The sequence below is a fragment of the Archocentrus centrarchus genome, chromosome 1 (genome assembly GCF_007364275.1).
Source record: "Archocentrus centrarchus isolate MPI-CPG fArcCen1 chromosome 1, fArcCen1, whole genome shotgun sequence".
NCBI classification, from domain to species: Eukaryota; Metazoa; Chordata; class Actinopteri; order Cichliformes; family Cichlidae; genus Archocentrus; species Archocentrus centrarchus.
Genome location: NC_044346.1, coordinates 25,391,167 through 25,413,593, shown reverse-complemented (window position 1 = coordinate 25,413,593; position 22,427 = coordinate 25,391,167). Strand labels below are relative to the sequence as shown.

Sequence of the window (22,427 nt, the reverse complement as noted above, 5' to 3'; positions counted from 1 at the left end):
GCCCCTATGCAGGTGTGCTCACTACTTACTGCTGGATGAATCGCATGCCATCAGCCCTTACCGTAGCTAATAAGGGTCAAAGAAAGAGAGGCGGTGGAGGCGGAGAAAGAAGTGACAGAGACTGAAAAGAGAGAGAGTATGTTTTCTCACTTTTCCTATAGCTGCAGGGAAAGATAACAGGAACTGAATCCCTGTGCAAACAGGCCCAGAGACTCCTACAGACTCTGTATGGATAAAACATCTAAACTCATACGCAAAAACACAAGCATACCTGTTTGATGGTTTCAAAGCACTCCCTTCCAAATGCGGTCGATAATATTAGTTCCCAGTTGACAGTTTGAGCCTGAGTTTTCTTATACCATTCAACAGGAAGTTAAAAAAAATAAATTAATAAAAAAAAAACAAAAAAAACCTACCCTTATGTCAGTTTAGAGGAGTCATGTCTCGAAAAAAAAATCTGGTATTGTGTGAAGCTGTGTTGTAGTCAGCTGCGCTCATGACTAATACAAATGATACCAATGATGAAAGATATCTGTCCTTGGTGTCTTTTCATTTCTTAGTATTGACCATAAAACTTTGGAGAAAGTGCATTTTTTTATGTGTTGACATGCTTCATGCTGCTGCAACAAAAACATTTACTGACCTAATGCAAAAGAACGTCACAGATGTTTCACTCAGTCACATTAAATTCCTGTCATCCAGCAACCATAACAAGCACATTTTCTTCTCAGCGCAAAGACAAATCAATAACAAAGGCCTCGAGAAGTAATTCACCGCTTCAAGTCACTCATGACCAATATTCCTAAAGTGATTTTAACACCTTCCATGGCTTTGGGCCTATTCTCTGGTCGGCCAGGAATGCAAACACGCATTCATCATGACAGGACGTTGTGTATCATTAACCCCTATCTGCTGCTGTGTCTACCAGGCTGGCTTATTTGGGACATTTATCCTCTTTTTTTGTTGTTTTTACATCTCTTCTCATGTGTCCGAGACTTGATTCTTTCAGCATCTCATAACTCACGTGCATGGGCGTTAGTTCCTCATGCTGGAAAACTAGATGCCTTATGGTCCTACTGTGCAAATAAGAAATGTAGACAGTAACAAATATCCTATTTTATCATCTTCGCTAAAAGAATACGTTATATTTGATGATTTAGTCACTATATTTCATATGATTACAGACTACTTTTATTACTTTTTATTTTCTTACACTGGGGATTTCTCAGTGTTCTCTAAAGCCACTTACATGAGAAACCTTAAAAACAAGTGTTTGGGTCAAAAAAGAATAAAGTAGTTACCATTCTGAAGCAGAAAGGCCATGTTAAAGCAATAGAATATGAGTATTATAAGAAAACCCGCAGTTAATGTCACAATAAAATGTTTTTACCATCAATAGCAAGTGGTTTAGCTGAAAAAGAAGAAAAATAATTCTATATCCACTGATGTGAAAATGTGTTCTCATACACTGATGACTAATTTGATGTTGCGAAATTTTGGATAAATGAGTCATGACGTTAAGTCAAAACAGTCGAAAGCTGTGAAGAATGCACCTAGTATGGACCTCTGACATCCGGAGTAAAGTCTGACATCTATGTGGGACTGGCTCTGCATTCTTTGTCTGTGTAACGCTTTCCTGATAAATCATGCTTCTGATTCAGAGCTTAAGAGAAACTCTGCTTCCCCCATCTCCTCCTCTGCATCGTGCATCTGTGTACCTTCTGTTGCTGTTTAGCTGTCTCTTAGAGTCTTGCTTATATTTGAATTATTAAATAAATAAATTGAACGATTAGATAAATCCATGTCCATGTCGGACTCTGTTCTCAGTTTTTCAAAAGCAAAGCAGTAAATAATTTCCTGTTTTTGTCAGATCCTCACTACAAAAAAAAAACATTAAAATTGGGACACAGCGTAAAATATAAATGAAAACAGAATGCAACAATTTTCAAATCTCACAAACCCATATTTTGTTCACAATAGAACACATCAAATGTTTAGACTGAGAAAATGTACCATTTAGTTCATTTTAAATTTGATGGCAGCAGCCAGCACATCCCAGAAAAGTTGGGACAGGGCCATGTTTACCATTGTGTAGCATCCCTTCTTCTTTTAACAACAGTCTGTAAACTTTCTGGGAACTGAGAAGACCAGTTTGTGGACTTTTGGAAGAGGAATGTTGTCCTATTCCTGCCTGACACAGGATTCTAGCTGCTCAACAGCCCTGGTTTTTCTTTGCTGTGTTTTTTGCTTCATGATGTGTCAAATATTTTCAGTTGGTGAAAAGGCTGGACATTAGGCAGGCACGTTCAGCACTCGGACTCTTCTACTATGAAGCCTTGCTGTTGGAATAAATGCAGTATGTGGTGTAACATTGTCTTGCTGAAATGTGCAAGGCCTACCCTGAAAAAGATGTCTGGATGGGAGCATATGCTGCTCTAAAACCTGTATATACCTTGGATCATTGATAATGTCTTTCCAGTTGTGCTATCTGCCAGTTCTGTAGGCACTTTTCCTCAATCAATTAAATAAGCTTTGGCCCAGATAAGATGGTTCATGTTCCCACATGACTTCTTCTTTGCACAATAGAGTTTTAACCTGTGTGTGTGGATGAACTGTGTTCACAGACACTGATTTCTGGAAGTGTTCCTGAGCCCATGCAGTAATTTCCACAACAGAATCATGTCTGTTTTTAATGCAGTGCAACTCAAGGGCCCAAAGACGACAGGCATCCAATACTGATTTTCAGGTCTGTCCCTTGCAAGATTTCTGCAGATTCTCTGAGTCTTTTGATCATATTATGTACTGTAGATGATGACAAATTCCAAGTCTTCACAATTCTGCATTGAGGAACATTATTCTGAAATTGTTCCACAATTTGTAGATGCAGAATTTTTTGCAGATTACGGAACCTGTCCCTGAGAAACTCTGCCTCTCTACGATGATCTTTTTATACCCAATAATGTTACTGACCTGTTGCCAATTAACCTAATCAGTGGCAAAACGTTCCTCCAGCTGTTTCTTTTTAGCACCGCTTACTTACTTTCCAGCTTTTTAATTCCAGTCCCCAGTTCCAGTTTCTCAGTTTAAACATTTGATGTGTTTTCTGTTTTCTTTTGTGATATAAAATACAATGTGGATTTATGAGATTTGCTGGCATATCATTCTGTTCGTTATGGTTTTTTTATGGGGTTTTTTTTGTTAGTCTTTTTTTATGTTTTACATTTTTGGAATTGGGTTTGTAAATTTAATATCTTTTTGTTTTGAAACAAAACCAAGCAATCTGAAGTCTCTTTGAGAACCGAGAACAATGGAATGCACTTCTTTCATTTTATTTGACACGTTATGGAGCGCTTTAATTCTATTCAATATTACTTATCTTATTTATAAATAATTAATTTTAAAAATCACCAAAGGATTAATTGATTACTAAAATGATTGCTTACAATCATTACCAGTCAAATCAACATTAGCATTGCACAATTTCAGCATCACACCATTATTTCATGAAAAACACAACATTGTGTTAAATTAACTCTACATAAACCTGAGCAGAACCACTGAACAATTAAATCATGTGATCTATAATAATGTTATGGTTATAGTATAATGATAGTCCCACAGGCTCATAGCAGGAATGGAGTCATGTCATACACTCATTACATCAGAGTTCCCAAACTAGTGAATACTAAATCATCTCACCAACACTAGGGATTTATTTCTTCTTGACTCCTTCACGTACACCGCTGCCTCTCAGCGACGTGATGTATAAACAGATTTCATCATTGTTTATAAAATTGACAGCTTACCCAAACGGTTTTGTTCAATTTAATCCATGAAATTTGCCAGGGTTTATGCACCTCCCACCTTTCCTAGCGCTGTGTAATTACAAGCAAACACTGTGCAAGTTCTACTGATGTATTCAGTTACATCAAATTAGACTTATAATAAAGGATCTGTGGTAATTACCTCAAGCTGACATATGATACGAAGCATGAACTCTTTTTTTTTTTTTTTTTTTTTTTTTTTTTTTTTTTTTTTTTTTGCCAATTGAAACATTTTTTTCCAACTTTATTTGGAAAGTTACTGATGAAGATTTTAAAAGTATGTGTCACTGTATTTCATGGTCTCTTTGTCCAACTCTCTCTTTGCTAATGAACTTAGCAAAGTTACCGCACACCACTTTTTCCCCTCTGTCAGACACCTTCACATGCTTTCAAACTTCTGCCCTGCCAAATTCTCTCAGGTTTACCACATCATAACTCAAGATAATTCAATGAAACTCAAACCGCAGAACTAATTTCTGTCTGCTCCTCAAGCAGCGCAGGCTCTGCACCGAAGTGACAGCAATTAAGAGGTTTGGTTATTTATTGAACTCAAAGAGAAAGCCTTTTGCTGTGTGGCTTTTGGAAAAGAATGAGTGCTGTAGGAGTGCGGGCATGCCGAGGAGAACTCGAGTTTGCTTTTATATGTGTAATACAATCCTCTTAGAAAGCAGCCCATTTCCATAGGAGGTCATCAAGAGTGAAAAGAGAGGCAGAGGCACATCTATTACAGAGTTAGCCCTGCCTGGTGGCCACATATACAGGCCAAAATTTATTACTTTATCCCTCATTGAGTAAGAGTGTAAACTCAGGAGGATTTTCAATCAGCTCTTGTTTGTATCTTTAACCCTTTGAAACCTCTAAATAACGCATACTGAGTGTATTTCAGCTGATCTTAAAGGGATGAGAATCAGATTTGAAAAGGCCACAAGAAGCAGCCCTCTGTGTGGTCTTTGGATGCTTTTGACACATAATAAAGATAATAATACTTATAACTCTATAGTAGTATGTCTGTATAACTGATCTGGTTTTCCTATTTAATCGCTTTCATGCTTATTTTAAAAGTTAGTCGTATCGCTTTTAGTTCAGACAACTTTATTTACACAGTGGTTACAATTTGGCTTCCACAGTCCAAACGCATCACTAGTCTTCAAATATGTCACATAGAGAAGCTGTTGATTAATGTGTAGCCTATAGGTGGATTATGGAGGGTGGAAGGGTCAGAACAGCCAGCAGCAGTCAGAAATTTGGCATTTAATTTATATATCAACTTGCAAATGTGTTTAAGTATACATGTTTATCAAGCAGCGCAGATTGAGTTTACGGCCTCAACTAGCTCACAGGCTTTGCTCCAAAAGTTAAACACTGGTGACTTGATTAAGATCCCATCTACAGAACGACAAGAACTACAACAGAAGTCCACAGCAAATAAGGAGAGCTGCTCTTGATTAGTCCTCCACACAGAACATCTAAAAATGTACTAACATTAATCTCAAGCTTGGCACTGGTTCTGTGATGGATGGATTAAGTTCAAACCTTCAGAGCCTTTAAATCTGAACATCAACCATCATGTAATTACATCGGTCAGTTGGATGATGAGGAACATATTTTGCATACAGGGGACAATTAGGCTTTGACTGAGGGATAGTCTGTTTCAATCAGAATAGCATGCTTAAAACCTCTTTTCCTCTCCTTTTCAGCATATGTCTTCGATTGACAGTAGGATTTTTTTCTTATTGGCCACACATAAAATGTTTTATGCTAGAAATTCAAAAAATATAGCTTCACTTTTAGCTTTTTATAAAATGTTTTTATTTACAGGGGTGCGCTGATATCATCATGTTTTCAATTAGCAGAACACACATGCGTTTAATGTGTTGCACATTAAACATCATTCACAAAATAAGCTCTTGAAAAACATTTTCGGCTCTCTCAGTGGCCAAAACATGACTCCTCGGGCCATTGCAGCCCTATTATTCTCCTCAATAAAACACTAAAAAATACAAGAAGCAAGAATGCACCCTCTATTAGGGAAGCATACCATTTAGAAAGCTGTTTATAGTAAAACAACTAAGTAACACACATCTTTCTTTTGCTCTCCAAAAATACTTGTGGAGGAGCAGAAACCTAATTATAATAGAACACAGACTCGGGAAGCTTGGCTTTAATCCAGGGCCAACAAATTATTCTTACTGGCACAGTATGCACAAACCCAACAAGGGAGTGGAGTTCAGACTTCAAACACCAGCGTTATGGTAAACGATAGGCAGAGCTCAAAATTCTCACATTGTGCAATCTCAGACTTGGGCCCGACTGCCTGCCTTTGAAAAAGTCTTCTTCTCTCCTCATTAACTAAGGACATTTTTCATTCTTTAATATGCAACTCCCAGTGGCAACGGCTCATTTTAATGTTAGGAATTCCTTTTTCATCTAGACACGTGTCACATAACTAATCACCCAGATACAGGTTTTCCGTTATTAGAAAAAGGTCACAGGTTCTCTTACATACATAATCCAGGTTCTTATTTTAAATGTCTCTCAGTTTTTCTTTGCTGGAAGTGTTGAGACAGAAGGGCCTCTTGCCCTCTGGTCCCCATATCTCCCTGAGCCATCTGGAGTATCCATGAAGCACAGCACAATGCCACTTAACCATTTAAGTGGACACGCACTTAAACCAGAAACTCTCACTCACACCTCTGTAGTTAGACAGTCTTTTAGTCAACAGGTGTGTCATTGAGTCAGCCAATTTGTCACCGGACAGGACAGCAAGTCAGTCAGCTTTCAAGTTGATGAGGAAGACCAGATGTGGAGGAGGAGGAGAAGGCTTGAGTGTTTGCCACCTGTACACCATGTGCCGTGCACCTTGATTTACTAGTAGGCTTGAGGCTCTGAGCTGAAGTTATGGGCACAAGCTCTTAAAAACATAACCTGAGCTCTCTGAAGCTCCAAGCAGAAACTCACTTTGCCCTCCTCTGCACCGGACTCCTCTGACATTCTCCTAAATTTACAGGCATGAAGACGTGCTGGAGCAGCCTCCACACTCTTTATTCGGCTTCCTGAAACCGCGTGTGTGTGTGTGTGTGTGTGTGTGTGTGTGAGAGAGTGTGTGAGAGAGTGTTGTTCCTCTGAGTGAACATAACTAAGCAATGAAAGCAGTGACAGATTGGTCTGATAAAGGTACTAACAGGCACACACATTGAAGGAGGCTTTCTGAGTCTGATAAGAAGGCTGAACAGCACGTGCACACACGCACACACACACACACACACACACACACACACACACACACACACACACACACACACACACACACACACCAAGAACAGATAAGAGCAGCAACAGAAGCTGGAACACAGGAAACAAGCAACACAGATAAAGGAGAGAGAGGGATAGAGAGAAGAGAAGAGGTGTATGTATTACTTCAACTAAATACAATGGGAGAAATGAACAAGCTGTAAAAAACAAAACAAAAAAACTTTAACTTTATATGTGAGCTGAACAATCTGTGTAGTTAAAAAAAAGCACATTATTTAACCTGCACCCGTGAAGACTTTAACCTTTACAAATGACACAGGGTGGAAAAAAAATCTTAAGGGAAAGGATGTGACCCTGACCCAACTCAAAGATATCACAGTGAAAAAAATAGCACAGCGAGGTTTCCAGGAAATAAGCAGAAAATATAATACTTCCACAGTGAGGAAGATGGCATTGAGAGTTTGTTGACAAACAATGTTTTTGCATTGTAGACATTTCAAGTAAAAAAGTTAAAATGGTGACAGATTAGGAAATCTGTTCTGGTGTGGATTAGCCTGTTAAGATTAAAAGAGCTATTAATTCACCTCCCCCTCCATGCATGAATCACTGCTATTTGTACCAAAAACAGATGAAAAAAAAAAACTCTAAAAATCTATTATTCAACGTGTTTGGCCGTGAAATAAATTAAGAGTTTGGATTAGGGTGGGCATTTGGAAAATGATTACATTCCTGAAGCATATGTGTTCGATAGACCCCCCAGTTTGGGAGGAAGCATGACAGACATTTTAGGCTCACGTTCAAAGCCTGAGAATAATCAGAAACAGGCAATTAGGATTATCCTCCATTATTTTATCATTTGGTAAACATGTACAAACTTTTCTCTTCACTTCATGCGCAGTCTCCAGTTCAAATAGCAGTATCCCTGCCAGTTTCAAACAGCCACACTCACAGACATACATATAAACAGATATATCTGTGCTTCAAGATGATGCTGACAGCATGTTGTGGCAGCATTTGTATGACAGCTACAATACACAGAGTGCCAAAATGTCAAGAAATGTCTCCAGACTTGGAGGATGTGTTGCTCTTTCAGTCACTGTTCAACTCGGTCTGCAGAATAAATGTTGGGTCCTGATGTTGGACCTGTGTGAATTCTGTCTCTCTATGCACGCCTCCACCTATCGCTCACCACTCTATTATTGTTGCCACACTGCTGCTGTGTACCCACCTGCACTCTATAGTATATGTTTGTATCTCCCCACATGTGTGTGTGTGTGTGTGTGTGTGTGACCACTCACTGTGCCTCTCTTTCTTCCTCTGTTTCCTCACAGCATGTGATTGCCATCCCGTGGGTGCTGCTGGCAAAACCTGTAACCAAACCACAGGACAATGTCCCTGTAAAGATGGCGTGACTGGTATCACGTGCAACCGCTGTGCTAAAGGCTACCAGCAGAGCCGCTCGCCCATTGCCCCCTGCATAAGTACGTGGAACCAGTCTTTACCACATCTGCCTCACTATAGGACAGTATGGCCTGGCATCAGGTCAGGTGTAATGACAGGCATATGTACATGTTCAATAATCACTCACAAATATATGCTACAAACCCACCACACACTATAAGGGAAGACACACCGTCTCATCCTTTTCTTCAGAAGAGTTTGAGTATCTTTTCTCAGATCCAGAATTTCCTATCTTAAATAAACACACCATAAAAGTGCACCTCCGGGTTATGGCTGCACAGACTTCCTGGCTTATTGGCCCCATATATCTGAGTAAAGACCAAAAGCTGTATCACCTTCTCCAAGCCACAGATTTTCTCAGACAAAAGTGTATAAGCTTTTTATTTACTATTTATAAGCCACAGTCTCGCCTTGTAATGAAGGGAATTGCTTGAGAAAAGATGTGCACCTAAAGCCAGCATGAGAAGAGGCAGCCAGTATAAATGCAGTACAAGGAACATTAATGGACTCTAATTGGCTTTTGTTTAAATCAACATATTTTAATTGTCATTACAACACTGAATTTAATTCTTGAGCGGAATAAATTACTACATGGATGTGTGTGGCTGACATCAAATTAAAGCAATGACTTAATTCAGTGTCTTCAGATTTCTGGGAATATTATTGAGTCAGAACTGAGGCAAGCATTAAATATTTCCAACAATTCCTCTTTTAACCTTTGCTGAGCTAGCAACAGTGCTCGCAAAGTTTAATTTTTACTACATGTTTTTATGAGTTTGAGTTTAAATTACTTTCCAGTGTTGTCAGTTTAAATTTACACAAGTGAGTTATTAGAACTAGACCTATTATTTAAATATCACATATTGGAGATGAGTACTCATGCAGGCTGATCAAATCTGATTTTAACTGACCTAAAGACTTGATTCTTTCTTTCTCTCCTCATACACTCTTGACCACACTGCTGAAATCACCACACCACTTCCCTCAGCGTGTCAGGATCTTTCTTTGCATGTCACTTTTCCTTCCTCATATTCTACCTGAACACTCCGCAAAGACTTTTGGATGAGCCCTTTCTCTACCCACAATAAAAAATTAAAATTAAAAAAAACGCATTATACATGCATCCCATCATCTGTTGTCATCTTGCTCCTTTGGTAGTAACATGGCTGTCTCCATGCATGATTTCTTCAAGTGTTGAGTTCCTACACACCACTGAATATTGCAATATATGAAGGAGGGCCAGGAGAATCAAGTCTTTGCAACTGCAGACTGGCAACAGCTCTTTTTTGGTTCGCCTCTGTGACGAGATATAGCAGAGGAGGATGAGGCAGTAAAAACAGAAACTTGATCATTTACATTAGTTAAAAACTATTAATTATATTTATTATGAATCTAAAAAGCAATAATTAACAATTAACACGGGACAAGAGGATCAAACTGGAAGGCTTGTTTACGTTGAAAGAGCCAGCAGGTAGATATAACATTTTAATGTTTTTATGTCAGGGTGCAAACTGGCAAAAAAAGGACACACAATAAAAAAGTCTCTAAATTGTACTTACAGGGAAAAAAGTACAGCAAAAGTTTGGACTCAACTCCTACATCACCAGGACGCAATTCATTTCCATTGGGATATCTTCCATACACCCCATCAGGACAATATTTAGTGAAATTTCTTCTATAACATTTATAATTAAATCTTCACAGAGATTTAAGCTCAGGGCTCTAACACTGACACATTTTCATCCATCCTTAATGAATGTGCCTATTTACATCCTGTAACAACATGCATCCACACAACAACAAAAGTTCATGCGCTGTACAGATACACTTAATAATGAAACTGATCTTTCTTTGTGTCTCTGCCGTGTTTTCTCTGGGAGTAGAGATTCCAGTCACACCTCCTACAACCCCATCCAGCAGCACAGAGGAGCCATCAGGTAAGCACAGCTGAGAGTAAAACATTTAATCTTTTTTTTTTTTTTTTTTTTTATTTATCTATATGTTGCAATAAATCTGTATAAAAGCACATTTGTCCCCGGGAGGAAATGAGGAAAATGTCGTGGGAGGATAAATGTATTCAGTATGAGATTTTTAACCAGTTTAGTTCCTCATTCCCTCATATTTTTCCACAAGTGTAAAAACACTGTGCAGGATAAATTGGATCCCACTTGCCTTTCCCCTCCTTATTGGGGAGTGGGGAGGGGGGGGGGGGGGGTTTCATGAATATTAAATCCATTAGCAGCAGCCCTGGGATGTGCCTCCTTTAATCTCTCACACTTTCACAATTAATCAGTCTAACTGCGGCACAGTGGGGTGTTGGTTGAGCGCACAACATTGGGGCCCAGTAGTTTGTTTGATTTGATATTTCATCTCTCCCAGCTCCCTCTTTCCCAGTCTTTCCTCTCTGATGCAGTGTAGTAAGAGGACCGATGGAGGGATCTGGATTTTATAACTTAGCAAAGGATTTATTAGTATTTTTCTTTTTAAAATAGTTCTATAACTTCTATAACTTTCTAACTTTAGTGCTAGGACATGTTTTGAGCGCTATTATCACACTATGAACAGCTACCAGTGATGTCATCATTAATTAATTTTGCATATGCAAAGCCATTTTAATGATGACATCACTGGTAGCTGATAATGTCACTCAAAACATCTAAGCGATCTCTCCCTTGTTGCTAAGAACATCCCATGAACCTGGAAATGACCTGCAATAGAGCGCTGATTCATGTTATTTGCCTAAGAATTAGCCCCTGTGACTTCAGACACACTTTGCCAGATCAGATCACATATAAGAATGAATTAGTGTTAAATTTCTAAAACTCACATTTAGAGATTCTGGACCTCTGGTATGAACTGTCATCCTATTGAGATTTACATTTCTAAATTTCTGGTTACATGTTACTGGTTAGGATTGGCACAGGCTCGAGTAGTTGCCCAGGAAATGGCATAACCGCTGCAAATCTGAAACAGAAAAGTGGAAAAACCACATTTTTTGCTTGCTAAACAGGCGTGCTATGACTGAACAAACCCTGTTAGAATAAGCACCATGTTTTCATTCACACACATGGTGGAAAAAGTTGATCTGGCTTGTGCCATGTTTTTTTCTGTCTCTCAAATCAAGATGGAGGAGGCCCAACATATACACCTATATGAAAGTGAGTGTGTGTGTGTGTATAAGAGGTTTCTGCAGCTGTTTTGGTGCTCTGAGGTTTCAAACCTTCCTTGAGCAGCTTTGACTGACAGCACAGTCCAGCTATCGCTGTTGTCCAACCCTCCTCCACCTCATTTCTTTTCTCTTTCAATCTTTTTTCGCTCTCCTCCACCTCCTTCGTCTCCCTCTGTTTCACGCTTTGTCTTCACATAACACTGTGGGTGGTGCAGAGCTAGAATATCTGGAGTTTCTCTGGGCCCCCCCTTGTCAGGAATCTGGCTGCTTTAGGAGTGTAGGACATATTCTGAGGAACTGGGACTTTTACATTCATTTTATTTTGTTAAATTAAAAAGAAGTTAATTAATAATAATTAATAAGAAGTTAATAAAGTCAGCTGGTGGTTCGGGGGTTGGGTTGGCTGTGGTCTGTGTGTGTGTGTGTGTGTGTGTGTGTGTGTGTGTGTGTGTGTGTGTGTGTGTGTGTGTGTGTGTGTGTGTGTGTGTGTGTGTGTTTTAGTACGCTATATCTGTCTTTTCCACTAAGTATAATCCAGTTTAAGGTTGAAATCATGCCTTTTGATGGCGATAGTGTTAAGGTTTGGATTATGATGCAACAAGCAATCTGTTCTCCCTTGAAGCTAAAATGAAGCAGATTGTAAGGTGCGTCACCTTGACGGACATCCTGTGTCGGTCATGTCAGAAGCATGAAAGGCGATGGGTCCTGCTAGCCCACCCAGTCTTGAGGCCCAGAGGATGCATGCAGTACCCTCTGAGCCTCTTCATAAGGTCACACAGCAAACCCACCTCTGCTTAACCTGGTATTCCAACAGCTATGATATCACTTCATGATTGCAAACAGATGTGGTTTGTGTGGAGTATTCATCTGTTCTTTTTTTTTTTTCAGAAACATTATTGCATACTAAATCAAAGCGATTATTATTATCAGTATCATTATTATTAGGTACTAGTAGGGGACGGCGTATTCTAATTTTAATCATTATTTTTTTGAAATGTATTGTGCCTTTTTTTAGACCTAACTTGCTCAATGAATATCCACATGGTGCAAATTTTCAAGCCATATTACAAAATGTAAAAAAAAATATGAAGCCAAGGGCATTTGCACTTTACACAAATGATTATAATTTATTACTTTTTTCTCATATCAGAAAAAAAATTCATATAAAAGAAAAAAAAGGGAAGAGGAAGAGACAAAAATGACAGAAATAGTGGATTACTTGCAGAAAGTTTGGGGAAATGAAGAAAACCAGAAAAAAGGAGTAAATGGAGAGTGTGAAATAAGAAGTGTTGGGATTCTAAACACAAAGATTTGAGGAACCAAGAAACATGGAAAGTTAATTTAGAAATAAATATGAAAAATGGATGTGTGTATATGAGTATGAGGTGTTGAGCTCACAGCTGTGAGGCAGGTGTCTCGTTGCGCCTCACTTGAAGCAGAGGAGTGGAGCTGGCGGGAAGGTGGAGGGTGTGAATGGAGGTTATGAGGGAAGATGGAGTGGATATTAATTTGTCTCCTGCAGTAGGGCTCGCCCCCCCCTTTTGACCACACGGCGGGTTGGAATGCATGGAGAATACCTCCGATGGTGTGGCCCAGACAAAACACATATTGTGCTGGTAGGTCATGGATGGCATGAGTCGCCACTCCCACGGGTCGTGACAGAGACGTCTGCGCAGCAACAAAATGTGGAGGAGATTTACTGCAGCTGACCTGTGATGGCCGCCCTGGCCTGTCGGAATACACAGGATGTGAAAGTAACTAATGATGATGAGGAGAAGGAGAATTGGAGTGACGATGATGATACTCATAAGTATAACAAGGTTCAGCCCTACATACTGCGTGTGTGTGTGTGACTTGTCTGAAGCTGGAAGTGATCAGAATCTGTGGCGGACCCCTCCTTGGATTTTTTGGATATGAGTCTTGCTTCACACACCCTGTTAAGTACTTGCCGACTCCAGCGTGCTTTACAGTCATGTCAAGATGGGATCTTAGAGAGAATAAATAAAAGTAAAAAGACACTGATTTAAAAATAAAAGAGCCAAAACAGAAGCACACACTATCAAATCATCATTCATCTTTTATCTGCAATTTATTTTATTTTTGTAATGATATGAAATTTTTGCCACAGTTTTTCCTGCCGGCTAAGCTTTGAGCGATACCCTACAGGAGTCCACGCTGATTTGAAACGCATTGGTTACAGTAATGGGCGGTGACCCAACTCATCAGAATTGATTGCATGCCACCCAAAATAAAATCTCAAATCAGGTCAAGAATTCTAACAGCCTCCTCTGTGTTGGTGGCTGAAAGCAAACCATCTTTTACTCACTGACAATACAATGAGAAAGAAGTGGGAGGGGGGGCTCCTTCTCAATTCTTTCCTTTTTTTCTCTCTCTTTCTTTGCTGGACAGGATCCATACTCACAGCTCTAATGTAAGCAACCCAGCACAGAGCGATGGAGGGCATTGCAGGGCAGCACACTGGGCTCTATAATCTAATTATGTGCTTTATTTGCTGCAATTTGTTTCTCAATCAGTCTGCTTCAGGGAGAAAGCCCTCCTCCCGGGCCATCGTTTACACCTTCTTGTCTCACTGTTCTTCTGCCTTTGATGCTCCTTGCCTCTGTGGCCATATTTACACTGAGTATCTTCCATCGAAAAAAATCAAGAGTGTGTCAAGATCTAATTAGTGCAGTAGTGATATTTTGAAACTTGGACATTTAGCAGCTTTTCATAGTTTTCAAGTCTACTGTAATGAGGTGTGTTGCAAAGTGGAAGATGGTGCATATTGTACAAGTACATGTACATGAGCAGTTCTCACTGTGACCCAAAATATTTTCCAAATTCAATTTCATTTTATTTATATAGCACCAGTTTACAATAACATTCACCTCAGTGCCTTGCTGTATTGTATTGATATCCTGTACTGTAATTCAATACAGCTAGGTAAGTCTTGGAGCTGCTTTTATATTTTTTTATATTTCCCCTTTATATCTGCAGTAACCATGTTTTTCCTCACCTCCACCAAGTGCTTTTTTTCCCTCCTTTTCCCTAACAATACACAAAGCATTGCTTTATTACAGTAACCACAATTTCTATCCTTAACCAATCCGATATATATATATATATATATATATATATATATATATATATATATATATATATATATATATATATATATATATATATATATATATATATATATATATATATATATATATATATATATATATATATATATATATATATTCCAGCATTGTCAGTATTGGTGTTTAGTGACAGAGTTGCCGTTAAATGCAGGTCCTCTGCCCAAGATAATTCTCACTGCGTGTGAATGTGTTGCTTCTGCATCTGCATTGCAAAAGACTCTGATGATGCAGTTTTTTGTGACTAAAGGACAACTGGGTAGTTTGGCAATCACTCTGCTACAGACTATACTGACATCTTGGCTGAATGTTAAATTGTTTGCATACCAGTCCCGCTCTGTATACTGTAACTGTAAAGTACTGACTGTTTCATTTGCATTGCATAAAAGCTGCTTCTTTGCTGTTTCTCTACATTGCTTTCATTTACCTTACAGCTCATGCATAGATGTCTATTATGTCCCCTGCTTTCATTGTTTCTTCATTGTATGAAGAGATACTAAGGCATATTCTGATCACATTGGTAATCCATTAGTTTGACACGTAATCTGTGCAATGTTTCTTTCACTTTGCACAAACAGAAAACCACAGCCACAGTGCAACACGCCTTCTCCACTACAGTACTCCAAGTTGCATTCTTCCTTCTAAAGACATGGACATAAAATTCATTATTTCTAAGCAATGCAGCATTGTGTGAACAGACACTGCCAGCAATAATAAATTTTTTTTTTAAAAAGGCTAAGCACTCTGCTGTGGTCTCAATTTTCATCTAAAATTCACAAATAACAGATATCACCACAAAAATCCCCCAGTTGAGTACTTACATAGAGACAAATATTTTTTGAATCACAAACACATTTTATGTGTAAATATGCAAATACAGTGCTGTCTATGTAAATTTGATATAATTTGCATGTGAAAAGCATGCAAACATGCAACAGAAACAGGAACACTGGATAAAGGGAAAACGTTTTAATTTTGTTGACACGATATTGTTCTATTAGTTATAAATGAAATATGAACAAAACCCTATTTTAGAATATAGATTGGAATAAAACTGTAAGTGTGTACTAATGGAGAGATTTCTGACTGAGTATGAAAAATAAAAGACATGTTGTGAAATACCAAGTTTCTTAAATTTACTAATACTAATTTACTATTTTACTAATAAATATCACTATGAAATTTCCCCTTCTGATTATTTATATTAAGACTTTTGTATTGCAAGCTAGAAAACATTTAGTAAAACCACCAGCATTAATGTTTAATACCATTAGTCTAAAAATAACACACTAACACAAAATACCCCCAAATCTCAAATCATCATAAATTAATTTTTTTAAATTCCTTATTGTGTCTCACCTTAAATATCTCTGGCTTCTTTTTATTTTGATAACATTAACAAAGCAATAAAAGTACAATTAGGAGTACTACATGTAGATTTTGACCAAGTTTGAGTAGTGTTCAGTCTTCTGAATATTTGCTGCTGCGCATAATTCAGGCTCCTGTTTGCAGCACTGTAAAGTACTGGTCTAAACACTTAAAACTGAGCACTAATGCATTCTGTCTTGAAGCAGCTTTAATGAAAACGATTAGCTTGAGGAGTTGTACAGTACTTTAATAGAAGGGGCAAAGGTCCACCTCTCAGTTACACACTTCTCAGTGCTGAAAGGCACGAAACAAAGCACTGTAGTAACTACATCTACTCGGCCCAAAGCACATCTTAGCTCCGTATTAGGGGACTGCTTCCACTTCTCCGGCTTGTAACGCCTGCACAAAGGGAACATTTGTCCTCACTGTAGGGGACTGCCTGGCCCTAAATGGGGATCTTGGGGTGATCTCAGCGGGGCCTGGAGCTGTGTCTCAGGGGTACACTAATGGGGAATGAAAGGCTATCAAAGAGAAGTATCATGATGGTATCAAGGGGGGGTTATGAGAAAACAAAGCCTCCTTTCCACAGCCCCCCTTCGATCATTTACATGGTAATAAGGTGCAGCTCATGTAGGCTCCCTTGCTTAATGTACTCTTCCTATTTTTGTTACTTTCTCTGTTTACTGCCACCAGCACTACCAACAGCACTTTGTGCCCTTTCTAACTAGTTCACGAGGCTACCAGCTTTGGGTTTTCTGCTGATTTGGGTGTTTTACTTACATTCCTGGACCTCCTCCTCTCTACCTCCACCCCCTCACCCCCACAAGTTTCACTCTTGTCTTCTTTTTTTTTTTTTTTGTCAACCTCTCCACCCCTACGCTCACTACCAGTATCCATTCTCCTGCCCCCTTTTCTTTTTTCGGGGGTGCATTTTTTCTTGTCGTGGTGTTCCCCAGGCAACCTCATTCAGCGCAAGTATATAAGAAAGTAAAGGCACAGAGCAAAAATCTGATCACATAAATGATGTTTGCCCATATTCAGGTTGGCTAAAAGTGCCGGTCTTTCCTCCACTACACCCATCACTCTTCGACGCTATAACATGCTGTCCATCCACGGCTGTCTTACCCTCTTTTCAGTTATTGTTATTATTACTCCTTTATTGGACTTTGAATTCAATTTTTGGCAGGGTGGAGGCTGACGGAGAAAAGAAAAGTGAAAACCAAGTTTTATTCCCCTAATATGACCTACACTAACATGACATTATTTTGGCAGATGATGTGTTACAGCATTGCATGGGGCAATCACTATGTAGTAGAAGCTACATAGTTTCTGGATTACTGAGGCAAGTGGAGCTTGCCTCAGATTATGGCCAAGCATGAAACTGTTGGCATACCATCGTGGATCTATTTGGACAAGGAACAAGGCTGAAGTCTGCTAAAAGCAGCTCACTTTCAATTATTAAAACATCGTAGCAATAGTAAAAGGTGGAGGATGTGGAAGACACAGATGTTTCCTTGACTATGTAGCATTGCTCATGTAAACATTTTAACTTGGATAAATTGCATATCATGTATCTGCATATCTTTAATACAGAACTGTGCCCATTTCACTCTGCATACTATGCTTACAGTATGAGGCTCATTATCATGTGTATTGAACCACAGTGTACAATCCAATATTCTCTTACTCCCACTGCGCAGGAATATATAAATTTTAATGTTTTCCTGACCAAAAACAATTTTTTTTTTTTAACAGTGTTGCCCCAATATACTTTTTTAAAGAGGTAATTGTTTAGATGAGAAATCAAATCATTTCCTCAACTGCCTCAAAGAATATGTAAATACATACATGTGTTTGAGAGCTTCCCCTCAGCAGTGCTTTAAGCCGATTTGGGTGACACCGCTGCCTGCATGAGGTATTTATTTCTTCGCAGCTCCAGAGTGGATGCACCCCCAAAAGAGGGTCCTCTGCCTAACACTTCATGGATGGCTAATTTTCCCTTCCTGACCTCCCTTTGTGTGGCATTGACCCCTTCACCCCCCCACCTTCCACTCCCTCAAATAGCTGCCAACCCTCAGTGCCCCCCCACCCCCATCCACACTGCAATAAATGCAAAAGCTTGACATGGTCCTCTGTGGGGCCTTGAAGTGATCCCAGGGTTATTTTTTTCAGAAGGTCGGGGGCTGAGGTGACAAGCGCGGTGAGATTTGGGTGGAGGTGGGGGTTGAAGTAGATGTCGGGTGGTCTGCATAGGCCTAACTTATTCCCACAGTCTGAGTGGATACATGGCACTTAATTTATATTCTTCCAAAAGCAATCCTTATATCATGAGCTGCTTTAATAAGACCATCACACATGATGAGATTGTGCTGTTGAACAGTAAAGAAATTTTACTATACATGCCTTTGATTTAACTGGTGCTGCAGTAACTACACAAATTCTATTAAAAAAAATAGAATAAAACTAGAAAGATGTGTTTCAACCAAGCAACAGGTTGTAAAATTTGATTTATTTTTTATTTTGTTTCTCTCTGTTTCTTTTTCTAAATTTTATTTTGATCAATACTGATTTCTTTAATAAAAATTTAAAGGACAAAATTCACAGATTAAATGAAAATTAAAGACTTTTCTTTTTGCTTTTCCAATACCTTCATTTGAAAATACTATTTTCCTTGAACAGTAAAATTGTTAACAAATATGCAGAAAAAAAAATGGCAACCAAATTGCAGAGATTGTTTGATGACTTATGCCTCCTAACTGTATTTATCTTTAATGTTCTTGCAGACTGCGACTCTTACTGCAAGGCATCTAAAGGCAAGCTTAAAATCAATATGAAGAAGTACTGCAAGAAAGATTACGGTGAGTAAGCACACAACACGCAGCCCATTTAGCCACTCAGATTCACATTTTTTTTCTCTAGGAAAGCTTAAAGAAACCTGCTTTACTTTTCGATCAACTTGGCTCTAAACAAATAATCTGCATTTTTAGGGAGCCCTAGAGTTACTGTTGACCAGTTTATGCCACTGATCGAATATTCTGTAAAAACCTTTGAAGGCAGTCAGATGCATTTGTTTGCTGTTACAATCAGAATACCTTCAATGCTATGCATTCCAGCCCACCTCGTTGCTGGGGTGCTGCAATATTTTACGGGTGGGGGGGGGGGGGGGGGGGGGGGGGGGGGGGGGCATTTTACTGATGTCTTATTCCAGCTTTGTGAAAACGGTGTCAAAGGATCACACAGAAAACAACAGATCTTCAAGGAGGAAGAGAGAGTCAGCCAAACAGAAGGACAGAGAGGGAGCTTGAGAGAGAGGGCAGGATTTAGGAAGAGGTGTATGTGGGAAGGGTTATCTGAACAGGCAAATAAGAAGAGACCCCAAAGCAAAGGCAGTGTGACAGACAGCGGGTGCTCTCTAAGAGATCCTCATTAAGCCCACATCCCCCCACAGCTGATGTGTTTCTTGGTGAATTCCTGTGACCATCAGTCTGCCATGCCATTCAAGGTGTGGATAAGACGTATGACCTCTCCCCTCTTCCTGTCCCTCTGGCCCCTCCCCTGATTGAAGTCAGGCTGCTGAACTAGTCAACCAAGCAGCGGCATCCTGGAGCATACTTCAGCAGCTTGATGGACATGCCTGGACTTTGTTCTGCTAGGATTTGCAGGAGTTAAAGGGTCAGCTTATAGACACCTCCTCTTCCACCAGTGCCTAACTTGCTGCTAGTGGCGTGAGAAAAGCCTCGTCTCTGAAATATGTTGCAGTCCATGCATGAATGTGTCAGTCATAGGGCTGTTCTCTTGTCTTCAGTTTTGCCAAAAAGCAAAAAATGCTGGAAATTTCAAAACCAAATTTGAATTTTTTTCTAGAATCAAGGAAAAAAAGAACAATATTTTAATTCAAAAATTATTATTATTTATTGTATCATTGGATTATTATTTATTTTATATGTTAACATGGATGTGTGACAAATAAAATAAAAGGAAACCTGTCTACACCAAACTAAAAAAATTATAAGAGTATGCGATGATAAGACCTTTGTAGCAAGCAGCTCTCAACCTCTCCACCATTACTATTAAAACACAAAATGAGGGAATATCTTTGGGAATAATGGTATTCCTTCCTTCCAACACTGAGAGTCTTCTTATGGCCAAACCAGGCCACTCTTACTCCCAGCATGTCAAATACTGTCATTCAGTCAGATAACAGAAATGCACAAGGTGTCCTTTAACACTATCACCATTATGTCCTTGATTATAGTGAGACAGATCTGTTTCTTTCCACTCAACACATATGGAAGTTTATTCAATTTAAACACACTGCACAGCTGTAATTTGCATTATTAATATGGAGGGACATATTTGAACCAAAACCACACCCTTTTTTCTGAGTAGTTTTTAGAGAGAAATGAAAATGACCGTTAAAATGAAAATAAATCAGGGAGTAAAAAAACAAAGTCTCCTGTTGATAAATTTATGACTCTGTGGAATTTGACTGAATGGCAGCATTTGGATGAGAATACATTGGCCACAGCTATTAAAACTGAGTGATAACAGTAGGCGCCATCTATTTGAGGGCAAAGAGATGTAGAGATAAAAAGGGGCATCAGCACGTTGTGCTGGAGAAACAATCACTCAACACAATACTGATTACCCTCATCTATAGTATGTACATGTCCAAAGACGACACATCAGGAGAGGCTCCAAAAATTGATTTGGCATGTCTTGTAGGTGTGTAAATTGCAGGGGATCTGCTGGTACTGATGGCTGAGAGCGAGAGAGAAATGAAAGATCCTCTGTAATGCTTCTGTTTTTGTGTGCAGATGCAGGGCATTGTTATGTAGAGGGTGTGTTAGGGAGTCTGAACGGAGAAGGTTCTTAAATCTCGAGAGGCTAGGAACTTTGGTGCAAAGTGTAATTTAATAATAAGACTGTAATTAAGGATTCTCTTTTGCTGCCATGTTATGATGGTGTACAGGGATCATACACATGCAGATTTAATGTAGACATGTATAACAAAAAACAAAATATATTTTGTCTGTTTTACTTTCCGGACTATTGAAATTAAAAGATTTTTCAGCGCTGAATTATTGTTACAATATTTTATTTAATCCCTCTGTCTAGCAGTGGTGTCTAGTCCTTTGTCATTCTTTGTGTAATCCACCATCCCCTCGCTGAGTGGCTTTGTGCCAGGAATGTACAGTACACGATCCATTTCCAGCAATAGTTAACAATTGAATATTTAAGACTAATTACAGACAAGAACAAGAACCCTGTGCAGTATTTACACAAGCTTAGCAAAGCTGACTGAAACACAATGTAAATCTGCAGAAGCTGGCTCGAGGGAGCCATAGCTTTGCACTGTTTTGAAAGGATCAGCGGGGATCTGTGTCCCATGCTGCGTCAGGAAACGATGCTACAAGCTTCTGCGTTTGATATGCAGACACATATTAACAATCACAGGAGGGAGCGAGGCCCAGAGAGGGGTGGAGAGAGGGGTCTTATCTCAGCAAATTCTAGGTACAGCCACTTTAGCCATCTCAGTGTCCACAGTGGACAGTAACTGTTGTGCAAACACAAACAGTACATGGTGGCAGCTGGTATATACAAGATGCTGCAGAGGTCACTATCAGGTCAGCCAACTGTCATTTAGGCCTAAATAAAACTATTATACAAATAATCCACTATATTAATACATGCAGAAGGATTTATTGCATGTGTAATTACTGTGTTACAAGCATAAATTTAAAGATTCTATGTTAACCAGTATAATATTCATCACTGGAAGATACGAGCATACTATAAGCTAATATATATATATATATATATAAAATATTCTCTTTTATTCAGCCACACTATTGTAGCTGGAAAAAGGTTTTAGAAGCAGTTTTAGATACTCACCATTTTATGAAATGAATCCCAAGGCAGTGATTCAGAATCAATAATTCAAAACCTGGCCTGAATACAGGATAAACACTTAATACTGCCAAGATGTTCAGCTCCATAAGTGCTGAAGGTGACCCTATGACAAGATGGTTCATTTCAAAATTGGTCTCATAAGTACAGGGGGAACCATAATGGGGCTTAAAAGAGATCTGTTCAATAAAATGCATATTGATACATGTTCTCTTTCTTCCTCTTCTTCACTCTCGCTTTCCCTCGCTCCTGCTCTCTGAGGACCGGATCAGTACATTCATCATGTGATATAACTGAGTG

General features: G+C 39.0%; 1 protein-coding gene across 2 annotated transcripts in view; it reads left to right on the top strand.

Moving 5' to 3' along the window:
- Nucleotides 1-22,427, top strand: part of ntn1a (netrin 1a) — a 58,578-nt gene that overhangs the window by 30,976 nt on the left and 5,175 nt on the right. Inside the window, exons 4-6 of one of the 2 annotated variants that reach the window (XM_030734275.1) lie at nt 8,408-8,557; nt 10,421-10,474; nt 19,001-19,075. In XM_030734275.1, the coding sequence (XP_030590135.1) occupies nt 8,408-8,557; nt 10,421-10,474; nt 19,001-19,075 (279 nt within the window). The remainder of the gene's footprint in view (nt 1-8,407; nt 8,558-10,420; nt 10,475-19,000; nt 19,076-22,427) is intronic. The other variant, XM_030734284.1, reaches the window with a different exon arrangement.